The following is a 13,496-nucleotide window of genomic DNA, read 5'->3' on the forward strand; positions in this document are numbered from 1 at the left end:
CAGTGCCTAGAAGCGGGGACAGGCAGAGCCCGGTGTCCTCACCCACTCTTGGTGCCCCCACCTAGGAATTCTGGCGCCGGCCCGACGGGCAGCCGGCCACCCGTGAGCACCTGCTGATGGCGCTGGCCGACCTGGACGAGCTCCTGGTCCGGGCCACGTTCTCCTCGGTGCCGCTGGCGGCCAGCATCAGTGCCATCAGCATGGAGGTCGCCCAGCCGGGGCCCTCCGCCGGACCCCGGGCCCTGGAGGTGGAGGAGTGCCACTGTCCCCCAGGCTACGTGGGCCTGTCCTGCCAGGTGAGTGTGTGGCCGTCCAGCCGCCCTGCACCTGGCGGCATCAGCAAGCTGTCCCGTGGCCTTGCTGTGGCCGTGACTGCTGCCATAGCTAGGGGTCCCCTGCACAGCATCCTCTCAGTGCCGAGGTCCAGGCGGTCACCCCCTTCACAGGTAAGAGAGGACGGTGACGTCCGTGGTCCACCCTGGGACACGCAGCCAGCATGTGGCAGAAGCCGGTCTGAGCCCAGGTCTAGGGACTCCAGAGACCAGTCTGTCCTAACACTGGCCCTGAGGCCAGTGGGCAGGAGGGAAAGGAGCAGAGGCCCCCCGGAGCCAGCAGCTGTGCTTCTGTTTCTCAGAGTTCAAGTCTAAGGCGTTTTGCAGGCGGAGGCTGGAGAATGAACGTCCTGGGGGCGTCCCTCTGTAGTGCAGGGAGGGCGGGCCTGGGGGCTTTGTGGGAGGGACAGGGAAGAGGGTCTTTCCACACCTGTGTCCACCAGTCTCCACTGTATACCAACGTCCCCGGTGCTGTGTGTGGCGTCCCTCACTTTGTTTAATGAGTGAAACGTCATCATGGGGACCTTCAAGGGCCTGTTCCCATCTAGGGGTCTCCAACCTGCTTTTCCCACTTTGGGGTGAAATTCTTCAGTAAAAACCTTTCCCACCAGAAGAAAATCCAGGAACAGAGTCCTGGGGTGGGGAAGGCGTCCCATTAGGGACAAACCACGGTCCCACGGTGCTCAGATGGGCAGGGGTACCAGGCAGGATGGGCAGACACTGTCCCTGCTTTGGAGCGGCAGGAGAGTGAAGAGGAAATGGGGCAGAGGGCTGCGGAGAGGGGACGTGGGGGGAGGCTGGGCTCCAAGAGCCAGCAGGGTCTCCACCCTGGAGGAGGCAGACGGGAGGGAGGTGTGGGTCTGTTGGCTCCAGGTGGGATCCTGTTGGTAACGGAGACCCGACTTGCTCTGTCCCCAGGACTGCGCCTCTGGCTACACGCGCACGGGGAGCGGCCTCTACCTCGGCCACTGTGAGCTGTGTGAATGCAACGGCCACTCAGACCAGTGCCACCCAGAGACCGGGGCCTGCTCGGTGAGATGCTAGCAAGGCCAGGGGTGGCGGGGGCCGCTGGCTGGGCCTGGGGCCGTCCTAGGGTGCGTGTGGGTGGGAGGGGGAATTTGGTAAGGTAGGCCTGGATCCAGGGACAAGGTCACAGGGTATGGCCTGTGGCCAAGCACGTGGGTCAGCCGGCAAGGTCACCGGGGGGCTGTGGATGTGGCGGGCAGTCCAGAGCTAGGGGATAACATGCTCCTTTATAAAGAGATCTTGGGCTCTTATTGTATCTTATTCCTTATCACTGAGTGACGTGTTCTCCATAGAAGTCAGACTACAAAGGCTTTTTTTTCCCTTAAATGCAGGTTTTTTTGTTTTGTTTTTTGGCAGTGCTGGGGATGGACTCAGGGCCTCTGGTCTGCTGGGCAAGCGCCCACCACGGAGCCACCCCCAGCCCAGCCCATAGAGAGAAACCAAAAGGATAGTTAAGAGCCCCTCCACCCACCACCTTGGGGAATGGCTGTCAGCACTGGAGTGAGACGCTGTCTTGCTCCTTTCCTGGGCAAATATTAACATTTGTGTGTGTGTGTGTGTGTGTGTGTGTGTGTGCGTGTGCGTGTGCATGTGCGTGTGTGTGTGTGGTTCTGGGATTGAAGCCAGAGCCTCACACATACTAGGTAAGTGCTCTACCACCAAGCTGCTTCCCCAGCCCTGAATATTCACTTTTTTCTTTTTTTTTTTTTTGGTACCAGGGATTGAACCCAGGGTCACTGAGCCACATCCCAGCCCTTTGTAGTTCCTATTTCGAGGCAGGGTCTCCCTAAGTTGCTTCGGGCCTTGCTAAGGTGCTGAGTATGGCTTTGAACTTGCCTTCCTCCCACCTCAGCCTCCCAAGCGGCTGGGATTACAGGTGTGCACCACCACACCCAGCAATATTCATGCTTTTTAATATTCTTCATTCTGCAAATACACACGGGATCGTGTTTAATAATCGAATGTTTTCTTGTAGTAATTCCTGAATATCTTTCCATAATGTAACTTTTTGTAATGCCGGGCTTTTCAGGGCTGTGTGTGTGTATGGCTCTCCTGGGTACCTGACCAGGGGCCAGCTGGTTGATAGAGCCACGAGCTAAAAACACGGATCAAGGAACATGCTATGTTAATCCAACACACATGCGTGTCTTTGGAAGAGCATACGTAGCCCACACGTTGTCACGTTGAAGCGTGTATTTTCAAAGTTCTATGCCCAGATACCCAGGTGTACACCTTTGCTTTCTTTTGAGATCATAGGTTTGTAGGGAGAAGAATCCATGAAATAAAATCTACACCGTCCTTTTTGATAGCTGTTTGTGAGGATTTAGTGTTTAATGGATCCAGTTCTCCGCTTTGGGATGTTTAGGGTGTTGTAACACCTCGGAATTGAATGACTGTCCCTGTAATGAAACTGTGCCCTTCCGTGATTTGCGTAAGATAAGCTCACAAACTTGGACTTTCTGGACAGAGGGATTGCAGAAGTGCGAGGCTCGGGGTAAATGCCACCTGGCGGTTGGTGTCTGACACCCTTGTCCCTGCAGCAATGCCAACACAACGCTGCCGGGGAGTTCTGCGAGCTGTGTGCACCTGGCTACTATGGAGATGCCACGGCCGGAACGCCCGAGGACTGCCATCCCTGCGCCTGCCCGCTGACCAACCCGGAGAACATGTGGGTGCCCCTACTCGAGGCCCAGGACCAGACCCTCTGTGGGCGGAGGGCACTGCCTTGGCTTTCGGGACAGGAGCGGAGGGAGCAGCATGGGGACTGGACTTCCTTCCAGCGGCCTGACCTCTGCCTCTCATCCCCAGGTTCTCCCGCACCTGTGAGAGCCTGGGAGCCGGTGGCTACCGCTGCACAGCCTGTGAGCCCGGCTACACCGGACAGTACTGCGAGCAGTAAGTTTGCAATGAGATACAGGGAAGGAGCAAATGGTAGATTCCTGGGTGAGGGCCCTAGACAGAGTCCTGTGCTTTCCCTGCCCCAAACCCTTCTAGGACTTACATTGCCCTTGGGACAGGCCCACAGCTCTTAGGACCCATATGCTTTTTTTCTGACACCCAACTTCCCACGCTAGCTGGACAGAGCTTTTCTGAATTCTTGCTGTTCGGCTCTTGCATACGCTGTTCCTTCTGCACGGAACGGTTGTTGCCCCTAAACCCTCCCTTTCCTGGTTAACTTCTTCTTAGCTTCATTCCCTCATTCAACACGTTTTTATTGAGCATCTACTGTGGGCCATGTATACCCAGAGCTGTTGGAGATAAAGTGGTAAGCCAAGGGGAGTCCATCTCGGCCCTTTCAGAGTCTGCCACCTGGAATAGGAAAGGAGGAAAAAATAATCACACGAGTGTACGATTTACAAACTGTGGTCGGTCCTCTGAAGGAAGAGTACAGCCCGCACCAGGGGGATACAGCTCAGAGTCCCATCCTCGGGAAGCCTCCTGACTAACACCTGCTCGGCCCTTAGCCCGACTCTGACAAGGTGTTTCCAGGTCTGGGTCCCAGTTAGTTGGTTCTGCAAAGCCAAGGACTCCATCACATTCACTACATACCTAGAGCCTGGCACAGAGTAGTTGCCTAATAAACGGTTGTGGAATGGCTGTTCCCTCCTTCCTCATTATGCTCCCTTCCACTCCCCTTTCTCAGCTCAGGCCCTGTGCTGGGGACTGTTTGGTCCCCAAATTCCTTCCAAAGCCCTGAGCCACCTCACCCCACACTAGGCAGCTGGCTGAGTTTCTGGCTCCCCAAGTCCACCATGAGCCACGGGGTCCCTTACGGCCTGACAGCCAGTGCTTGTTCCTCCTGACAGGTGTGCCCCAGGTTACACAGGTAACCCCAACGTGCCAGGGGGCCGGTGCCTGCCACAGGGTAAGTGGGACCACAGCCCAGGTGGGGGTAATGGACAAGGCAGGGAACCTGGGGGCCTGGGGGACACAGGTTTTCGGGAGAGAGAGAGGTGAGGGGTGTCCTGCCGGAACGGCCTCTCCTTGCTCTACCCCACCCCAGCAGATCAAGCCCCGCTAGTGGTCCAGGTCCACCCTGCTCGGAGCATCGTGCCCCAGGGTGGCGCTCACTCCCTGCGGTGCCAGGTCAGCGGGAGCCCACCCCATTACTTCTACTGGACCCGTGAGGATGGGCGGCCTGTGCCCAGCAGCACCCAACAGCGACATCAAGGTAGCCTTGGCTGGGATCTTCACCCCAGAGTCAGCCCAGGGAGAGGGGAGATGTGGGCCTGTCCCTGCCCTGCTCAGGTCCTATCCCTGCGTGCAGGGCGGGGCCGAGAGGGACATCTGCGCTCACGAGCTCCTCTCCCGACCCCCCATCCAGGCTCCGAGCTGCACTTCCCCAGTGTGCAGCCCTCTGATGCCGGGGTCTACGTTTGCACCTGTCGGAACCTCCACCACGCCAATACCAGCCGGGCAGAGCTGCTGGTCACTGGTGAGTCCCTTCTTCCCTGACCCATGGTGGCCTGTCCTGGGTGGCGCTGCAGGTGCTTCCAGGTACCAGGAAGGGGCGGTGGATTCAGGGTCTGTTTAAGACACAGAATCAGCAGCACTTGACTGTGATCAGGAGGGCAGGAGAGGAAGCTGCTCCCCGGGGTCGAGACCCCAGAATTGCATGAACATGGTGCCATTACTGAGCGGAGAAGGCCCCGCTGGAAGGTGTCTTCATCTGGCCTCCTGCAAACAGAGCAGAAACAGGACTGTGTGCAGGGGGAGGAGTGTGTGTTGTCACCAGCAGCTCCTCCCCCTGCACACAGTCTGGGCTCCGTGTGGCTGAGTACGCTGGAGCCAGGGCACAGCACGCATCTCAGCGTCTCCCTGCCCCTGCCCCTGCCCCCAGGAGCTGGGGTCTGCGCCTGTTCCCAGAGATTCAGTCCCCTGCGCCTCTGTCCCACCACAGAGCATGCACCGTGGGCTCCAGTGGCCCCAGGAAAGCCCTGTGCCAAGGAAGGCAGCCTCTGGTGTAAGGGAGGCAGGGCTGGGGCACAGCAGCCTGGCCAGCAGCAGGTCGGAGGGAACCCCAAGTTTCGCTTGGACTCACTAAGCTTGAGGTGCTGGGGAGCCACCTAAGTGGGTTTGTCAACCAGGTGTTTTTATGTGTGAGTCTGAACTGCGGAAAGGGGTCCTTGCCAGAGAGGTGAGTTTGGGGGCATCATTCTGGTGCCAACAGTCACAGTGCAGAATGCAATCGCCCAGGGACAGTGACTGCAAGACACGGCCCAGGACAGAGCTGCAGGGAGCTCCAGGCGGAACATGTCAAGTCAAAGAGGAAGGACAGGAAAAGCTGCAGGGGGCAGCCAGTGGGGTGGGAGGGAGCTGAGGAGGGTGGCATCGGGAAACGGGGAGGGGAAAGGGCTTCCAGAGGGCAGGTCGCTGGCCAGCTGCCACGGGATGTGAGATAAAGACCCGGATAACCTTGGGGGGTCAGACAAGAGTGGTTGTCAGACCAGGGTGGAGCGAGGCGGAGGTGGATGGGAAAGTGGGGTAGCAGCTCTGCGGGGAAACATGGGGTCCAGAACTGGAAAATTCCAGAACACACTGATCTGTAGAATAGACCAACCCTGCAGGGAGGGAGAGGAGAGGATGGTGTGGCACAACAGGCGGGACGTGTTTGGGACAGGTCTGCCTCTTAGAAGGTGCGGGGTGGGTGGGGGTGGGCAGGAGGAGGGTCCATCCCTCAGGGACCAGGAAGGAGGGAGCGGGTAGATTTGGGGATTGGGGAAGATGGGAACAGTCCTGACCCGCAGTTTCTGTTTTGTCAACAAGTGTGAGTGAGCAGCCCTGAGCTGTGAACACAGAGGGTGGCTGGGGGGCAGAGGGAGCCCGAGGGTGTGGAATGTTGTTGGGGAGGATGGAAACTCGAACCAGATGGGGAAACTCAGCTCGAGTGAGGTGTCAAGTGTTAAGAGCTTGTTTGTGGCCTGGAATCCTGAGCTGGAGCCAGGGGCTCCTTCCTGGGCGAGGCTCTGGGTACCGTGGGGATGGTGCAGCTGCCTGGCTTCAGCCTGGGCAGGGGCGGCAGGCACCAGGGCAGTGAGTGGCATCTAAGCTGGACCAAGAAAGAAGTGACCCCCAGAGAAGGGGACAGAGAAAGAAAATATGGTCACAGGACAGACCCCAGCTCACTGAGGGCTCCCTGTCCCCACAGAGGCGCCCAGCAAGCCCATCACGGTGACAGTGGAGGAGCAGCGGAGCCAGAGCGTGCGCCCCGGGGCGGACGTCACCTTCATCTGCACAGCCAAGAGCAAGGTGGGCTGGCAGGAGAGGGCGGGGTCTGCCATGGGGGTCTCTGAACCTTCCACGTGATCCTCACTCCGACCTCACCCTCAAGTCTCCCGCCTACACCCTGGTGTGGACGCGGCTGCACAACGGGAAGCTGCCCTCCCGTGCCATGGACTTCAACGGCATCCTCACCATCCGCGACGTGCACCTGAGCGACGCGGGCACCTACGTCTGCACGGGCTCCAACATGTTCGCCATGGACAAGGGCACGGCCACACTGCACGTGCAAGGTAGCCCCACGTCACCACGCCCGAGCCACCGCCCCTGCACCCCTCCAGCCCCGGGACTGCGCGCCATTTCTTCACACGATGGGTCATTTCTGAAGTGCCTAGAGTATGCTGGTTCTGGTCTTGGGCCTCCAAAGAAGCAGGGACCAGAAGGACAAACAGGATTTCAATGCTCCTGAGATGCAGATCCACGCTGAGAGCTCACACATAGCCAGGGAACAAATGGACAGACAAATCGCATGTGGTTACTGGGAAGGAGCACAGGGAACAGGGGCTGCTGCAGCTGGGCTGCTGTACAGGTGACGCCTAAGCCCAAGCCTGAAGGGAAAGGCACAGAGCCAATTAGAGAGCAGAGGGAGCAGCGTGTGCAAAGGCCCTGAGTCAGGAGCTTGCAGCCAGGGAACAGCAAACCCACCTGGCTGGGGCTGCAGGAGGGAGAGTGGGTAAGGAACCCTCAGGTCCAAGCAGGTGAAAGTGTGCGGTATGTGGAGGAGCAGAGGAAGATTGGGTTTTATTATAAAGCAATAGGGAACCCATGAGCAGATCTCACGAATTGAGGTAACAAGGTCCCATAGAGACAGATGTGTCCATACAGATGTCTGTGTGTGTTGTTTTGTTTCAGTTTTGTTCTGGGGACCGAACCCAAAGGCTGTTTACCGCAGAGCTACATCCCCAGTCCTTATTTTAAGACAGAGTCTCACTAACGTGCCCAGCCTGGCCTTGAACTTGTGACCCTTCTGCCTCAACTTCCTGAGTCACTGGGGTCACAGGCGTGTGCCACCATGGCTCCTGGCTCCCATTGGTGTTTTCCTCCCTCTGGCCACTGGGTGAACAATTGGCCCGGCAGGGCTAGGGCCGCAGCAGAGAGTGGCAGGGCTCTGATTGCGGTCAGCTCTGTTCCCCAACCTGCCACGTCGTCTTTCTCTCCCCAGCCCCGGGCTCCTCGTCTGCTCCCGTGGTCTCCATCCACCCGCCACAGCTCACGGTGCAGCCCGGGCAGACGGCCGAGTTCCGCTGCAGCGCCACGGGCAGCCCCACACCCACCCTCGAGTGGATAGGTGAGGCTGTGCCGCAGCGACATTCGGGGCCTGACCGTCCTGCAGGTGGGAGGGCAGGGCCAGGACTGGCCCCTGGGAGCCTGCGCAAGGCCCGTGCCAGTCAGCACTGACTCCGCACCTCCACGCTAGGGGGCCCTGGTGGCCAGCTCCCTCAGAAGGCACAAATTCACGGTGGCATCCTGCGCCTGCCAGCCGTCGAGGCCTCGGATCAGGCCCAGTACCTGTGCCGGGGCCTCAGCAGCGCCGGGCAGCACGTGGCCAGGGCCATGCTTCAGGTGCACGGTGAGCGGGCCGGGCTGAGGGCGGCCGGGAGCTGTGGGTGGCCCGAGCACTGTCCTCACAGGCACTGTCTGCAGGGGGCAGTGGGCCCAGGGTCCAGGTAAGCCCGGAGAGGACCCAGGTGCACGAAGGCCGGACGGTCAGGCTGTACTGTAGGGCCGCGGGTGTGCCCAGTGCCACCATCACCTGGAGGAAGGAAGGCGGCAGCCTCCCCCCGCAGGTGAGATCTCCCAGGCCGCCACCTCCACAAGAGCCCCCAGTGCCCACCTCCTCCCCTCTGGCTCCCTGCACTCCCTCCTGGGACCCTGGGCCCGGGCCGTCACCCTGGCCTGGTTCCGTTGCCCTTGGTGCCCGGCTGGGCCTGGATACTGGCCCCGGGCCTGCCGCAGCCTGGGGGCCCCTCCGCCTGTCCTCCCTGCTTGCCCGGGCCAGGCAGGCCCTCGGGTGGCTGAGCCCCTGGCTGTGTGGCAGGCCCGGTCTGAGCGCACGGACATCGCCACACTGCTCATCCCGGCCATCACGGCTGCCGACGCTGGCTTCTACCTCTGTGTGGCCACCAGCCCCGCGGGCAGCGCCCAGGCCCGCATTCAGGTGGTCGTCCTCTCAGGTGCGGGGCCTGGGGGCCGAGGGAGGGGAGGGCGGGTGGCTCCCTGAGGTCCGCTTACCTGCCTCTGGTTCCAGCCTCGGGCGCCAGCCCCCTGCCAGTCAGGATCGAGTCCTCATCGCCCGCTGTGACGGAAGGGCAGCCGCTGGACCTCACCTGTGTGGTGGCAGGGGTGGCCCACACACAGGTCACGTGGTACAAGCGAGGGGGCAGCCTGCCTCCCCACGCCCAGGTAGGAGGCCCCACGCTCTGGCGGGGTTCCCAGGGTGCAGGGCGCTGGCTGGGGCCGGCCTGTGCGCGGGTAGACGCTACCCTCCTCCCTCCTCGCTCCTGGGTGGGTGGCTCAGAGCAGAGCCCACGAGAGTTTGATGGTGGAACCACCAAGGCCACAGGGAGCAGCGGTCACATCCTTGTCCAGCTTCCCCTCTGTCCCCACCTGGCCCAGGTGCACGGCTCCCGGCTGAGGATCCCCCAGGTTTCACCAGCGGACTCTGGAGAATATGTCTGCAGAGTGGAGACAGAGTCGGGCCCCAAGGAGGCCTCCATCATGGTCTCCGTCCCCCACAGCACCCACTCAGGCCCCAACCACACCCTAGGTGAGAAGCTGGGGACGGCCAGCTGGGGACGGCCAGCCAGGACGGCTGAGCCCTGGGCTCCCTGATGCTCCGGGGAAGATGTGATCTTCAGTAGCATCGGGACAGGGGACATCTCAGGCAGGCTCTGACCCTCTGCTGCCTGCTCAGGGAGCAGGGGCCGGGGCCAGAGGGCTGATCCAGCTTGGCTGGACAACAAGTGACAGTACCATTGCATAAGGTTGGCAGCCAGCAGCGCCTCAGGGCAGAACTCTGAGCTGGGAGTTGGGCTAACCTGGCTTCTAGTCCTGACTCCTCTCTTTATCAGCCTTGAACCGATTCTTTTCCTTTTGGGGACCTCAGTTTCCTCATCTGTGAAATGGAGACAGTACCATTCCTAGATTACCTACTAGTTTGTGGTGTGGTTTAGATGAAACGGTGTCAGTGGAAAGCGCTTAGATCACATGGTGAACGCTCTGGAGAAGACAGTCATGTGACTTCTCCGTATCTCTGGGTGGCTTCCTACCACCTCGTCATAAGAGGTCACAGTGGTAGATGGGCCTGGAGCCCCAAGCTGGAGACAGGGAGGGAAGGAGCTAGAAGATGTGATTCCATCTGCAGAGAAGCCCCGAGTCAGCCCTCCCAAGCTGGGGCCTGGTCTTCCGCCATGGCCCTCTGCCCAGGGCTGCAGGCTGAGGCTCAGGCACCCAGGCCTCTGATCCACCCTGTGTCCAGCCCCAGGCAGCACCCTGCCCATCCGCATCGAGTCCTCCTCCTCCCAAGTGGCCGAGGGGCAGACCCTGGATCTGAACTGCGTGGTGCCGGGGCAGGCCCAGGTGACGTGGCACAAGCGTGGGGGCAGCCTCCCTGCCCGGCACCAGGTACGACGGCCCCCAGGTCCAGCCTGCTGGAGGGGGTGGACGGGGCTGCGCTGGTCTCCTCCCAACCCACTCTTCTCTGCACGCAGACCCACGGCTCGCTTTTACGGCTGCACCAAGTGTCACCTGTGGACTCGGGCGAGTACGTGTGCCGCGTGGTCCTCGGCTCGGAGCGCTCCGAGGCCTCGGTCCTGGTCTCCATCGAGCCCGCTGGCTCCATCCCTGGTGAGTGACTGATGACACTGAATGCTGGACGGGGCTGAGGGCCACCCAGGGGTGTGGGGTCCAGGTGACTCCTGCTGCCAACTGGGGAGGGAGCCCACCTGCAGCTGGCCTCGGGGCCTGCCCAGGAAGGCCGCTTGCCTGAGTACTCTGCCCAGCGTTCTGTGCTCGTCACTGCTTCAGCCTCTGCTCCTGCCTCCTCCTTTCCTAGCTCGGCTCCCTCCTCATCTCTGCCTCCTCTCCCTGCTCCGCCAGGCTCAGCCCAAGGCCTGCTCTTCTGTTTCGGTTACTGAGCTGGCCACCAAACCCCCCAAGGCCCAAGGCAGAGGCAGCTCTGGGTGGCACAGGTCCTGCCCTCCAGGAGCATCTGCTACCCTCACCCTGTCCCCACAGCCCCAGGACCCAGCCCGCCCGTCAGGATTGAGTCCTCATCCCCCTCAGTGGCCGAGGGGCAGACCCTGGACCTCAACTGTGTGGTGGCAGGGCAGGCCCATGCCCAGGTCACGTGGTACAAGCGTGGGGGGAGCCTCCCGGCCCGCCACCAGGTACTCAGCTCCTGGCACATGGGAAGGGGCCTTGGGTGGTGGGGGGTGGGGTCCTGGCCCCTGGACTGGGGGGCTGGCAGTTCCTAGCCCAGGGCTGGGGATCTCTGGGCTCTGGAAGCCCCATCTTATGCTCCCTCCCATGGCCGCCCAGGTCCGTGGCTCCCGCCTCTACATCTTCCAAGCCTCCCCAGGGGATGCAGGAGAATATGTCTGCCGGGCCAGCAATGGCGTGGAGGCCTCTATCACAGTCACAGTAACCGGGACCCAGGGGGCCAACTTTGCCTACCGTGAGTGGGGCCCCCAGCCCGGGCTGGGAGGCAGAAAGAGGAGAGGCCCGGGCAGCATCAGAGGACTAGAGTGACCAGGGATCTCTTCCCCAGCCCCCGGCAGCACCCCGCCCATCCACATCGAGTCGTCCTCCTCCCAAGTGGCCGAGGGGCAGACCCTGGATCTGAACTGCGTGGTGCCGGGGCAGGCCCACGCCCAGGTCACATGGCACAGGCGCGGGGGCAGCCTGCCCGCCCGGCACCAGGTAAAGGACCAGGAGGCTAGAGGGGCCGAGAAGAGGGTAGCACCGGGTGCTGAGGAGGACTGGAGGCCCTGGCCCCCCTAACCTTGTGCAGGGTTAGAACCCAGAGCTGAGGCCCCGCCAGCCCACGCGTGAGTCCCGGTCCACCACTGTGACCTGAGGCCGGTGCTTGTTTCTCGGTGCCGTGGTTCTAGCATTTGTAACATGGTGATGGTGGCACTTACCCCAAGGATCAAGTTCAGCCGCGGAGCTCTCAGGGTCCAGTGCGTAGAAGTGCCCCGAGAGACCGCTCCCACCTCAGTGCCATGGCCTGTGGCCACACTGTATTTTAGAATTCGGGGTCCCCCGAGGACAGGAGGCCTCTAAGGGGGAAGGAGGCGTCTGCTCAGGATTCTCGGCGTGGCCGCTACGGGTGCATCTCAACCTGAGAGCCGCTCCACCTGGGCATGGGCTCGGCGGGGTGCTCACCTGCCCCCAGTTCTCCAGGGCTCTGAGGGTGCTGCGGGGGCGCCCCCTGACCTCACCCCGCACTCCCAACAGGCCCACGGCTCACTGCTAAGACTGTACCAGGTGTCACCTGCTGACTCCGGCGAGTACATGTGCAGAGTGGTGGGCGGCTCGGTGCCCCTGGAGACCTCCGTCCTGGTCACCATTGAGCCTGAGAGCTCCGTGCCTGGTGAGTGGCACTGGTGGGGGGACAGGGCTGGGGGCCCACCCAGGGGACTCCCTGTCCTAGCTGTGCAGGATCAGGCCAAAAGCCTCAGTCCACACCTCCCAAGAAACTAGTGGCCCCTGTCCCCATTCACGCCGTCTCTTCTCACCTCCTGCCGGGGGCTGACCCTCTGTCCTCTGTCACCAGCACTCGGGGTCACCCCGCCGGTACGAATCGAGTCATCGTCCTCCCACGTGGCTGAAGGGCAGACCCTGGATCTGAACTGCCTGGTTACTGGGCAGGCCAACGCCCAGGTCACGTGGCACAAGCGCGGGGGCAGCCTGCCCTCCCGACACCAGGTAGGAGATGGGGGATGGAGGAGGGTTCTGGAAGGTGCTCCTAACTGCAGGATAAAGAGCATAGGCTCAGGATCGGGCTGCGGCTCAGGGCAGAGCACTTGCCTAGCACGAGTGAGGCCCTGGGTTCCACCCCCAGCACTACAGCAAAAAACACAGGATCATACTTTCTTTTTTTTTTTTTTGGTTTTAAGTGGACACAGTATTCTTATTTTTTAATTTTGTGTGGTGCTGAGGATCGTACCCAGTGCCTCACAGGTGCTAGGCCAGCGCTCTACCACTGAGCCCCAGGGGCTCATGGTTTTTGAATTCAGGCACGTTCAGGTTCACTACTGCTCGGCTGCTTGTCTGCCGAGTGACTCGGGCCAGTCTCTTGACTTCTCTGATCTTTAATGTCCTCATCGGCCAAATGAGCTCATGCTGTGCTTCACCGACCCTGAGCATGTCAGCAAATGCTGTTCCCCATGTCCCCCTGGTGCCAAGTGTCTGCAGTCACTGACGTGGGCGAGGTGGCAGGTTAGACCCTGTGCCACCTCTGGGGCAGGAATGTGTCGTCCTCGGCCCTCTGTCCCCAGTGCCCATCATCAGTGGTGCCTCTCCCTGGCTGGGCCATGAGGGAGTCCAGGGAAGGAAACGGGAGCCTGGCCACAAGCCCTGGACCAGGCTCTGAGCCCGCCGCCTCTGACCTGCCCCTTCTCCCAGGTGCATGGCTCCAGGCTGCGGCTGCCCCAGATGACCCTAGCCGACTCTGGGGAGTACGTGTGCCGTGTGGTCAGTGGCTCGGGCACCCAGGAAGCCTCAGTCCTTGTCACCATCCAGCAGCGCCCCAGCCCCTCCCACCGTAAGTGTCTTAGAGATCATGGCAAATGGTGGGGGCTTAGGGGCCCATCGCCTCCTCAGCAGCTCCCACACCCTGCCCTGCACCTGTCCTCC

The 13,496-nt window shown here is 61.3% G+C and overlaps 1 protein-coding gene across 24 annotated transcripts in view; it reads left to right on the plus strand.

Annotated features, from left to right (window-relative positions):
- HSPG2 (heparan sulfate proteoglycan 2) overlaps nucleotides 1–13,496 on the plus strand; it is an 89,922-nt gene that overhangs the window by 56,312 nt on the left and 20,114 nt on the right. For 20 of the 24 annotated variants that reach the window (XM_081306939.1, XM_081306956.1, XM_081306962.1 and 17 more), the window contains 23 exons: nucleotides 66–296; nucleotides 1,251–1,364; nucleotides 2,900–3,027; nucleotides 3,168–3,254; nucleotides 4,166–4,224; nucleotides 4,363–4,530; nucleotides 4,684–4,794; nucleotides 6,508–6,608; nucleotides 6,691–6,871; nucleotides 7,801–7,926; nucleotides 8,056–8,208; nucleotides 8,283–8,425; nucleotides 8,677–8,812; nucleotides 8,887–9,041; nucleotides 9,255–9,405; nucleotides 10,117–10,262; nucleotides 10,349–10,484; nucleotides 10,875–11,026; nucleotides 11,178–11,313; nucleotides 11,407–11,558; nucleotides 12,096–12,231; nucleotides 12,415–12,566; nucleotides 13,266–13,404. In XM_081306939.1, the coding sequence (XP_081163065.1) occupies nucleotides 66–296; nucleotides 1,251–1,364; nucleotides 2,900–3,027; nucleotides 3,168–3,254; nucleotides 4,166–4,224; nucleotides 4,363–4,530; nucleotides 4,684–4,794; nucleotides 6,508–6,608; nucleotides 6,691–6,871; nucleotides 7,801–7,926; nucleotides 8,056–8,208; nucleotides 8,283–8,425; nucleotides 8,677–8,812; nucleotides 8,887–9,041; nucleotides 9,255–9,405; nucleotides 10,117–10,262; nucleotides 10,349–10,484; nucleotides 10,875–11,026; nucleotides 11,178–11,313; nucleotides 11,407–11,558; nucleotides 12,096–12,231; nucleotides 12,415–12,566; nucleotides 13,266–13,404 (3,193 nt within the window). The remainder of the gene's footprint in view (nucleotides 1–65; nucleotides 297–1,250; nucleotides 1,365–2,899; nucleotides 3,028–3,167; nucleotides 3,255–4,165; nucleotides 4,225–4,362; nucleotides 4,531–4,683; nucleotides 4,795–6,507; nucleotides 6,609–6,690; nucleotides 6,872–7,800; nucleotides 7,927–8,055; nucleotides 8,209–8,282; nucleotides 8,426–8,676; nucleotides 8,813–8,886; nucleotides 9,042–9,254; nucleotides 9,406–10,116; nucleotides 10,263–10,348; nucleotides 10,485–10,874; nucleotides 11,027–11,177; nucleotides 11,314–11,406; nucleotides 11,559–12,095; nucleotides 12,232–12,414; nucleotides 12,567–13,265; nucleotides 13,405–13,496) is intronic. The other 4 variants (XM_081306950.1, XM_081306945.1, XM_081306952.1 and 1 more) reach the window with 2 other exon arrangements.

This window comes from Spermophilus citellus, assembly GCF_964194105.1.
Source record: "Spermophilus citellus genome assembly, chromosome: 9".
Lineage (NCBI taxonomy): Eukaryota > Metazoa > Chordata > Mammalia > Rodentia > Sciuridae > Spermophilus > Spermophilus citellus.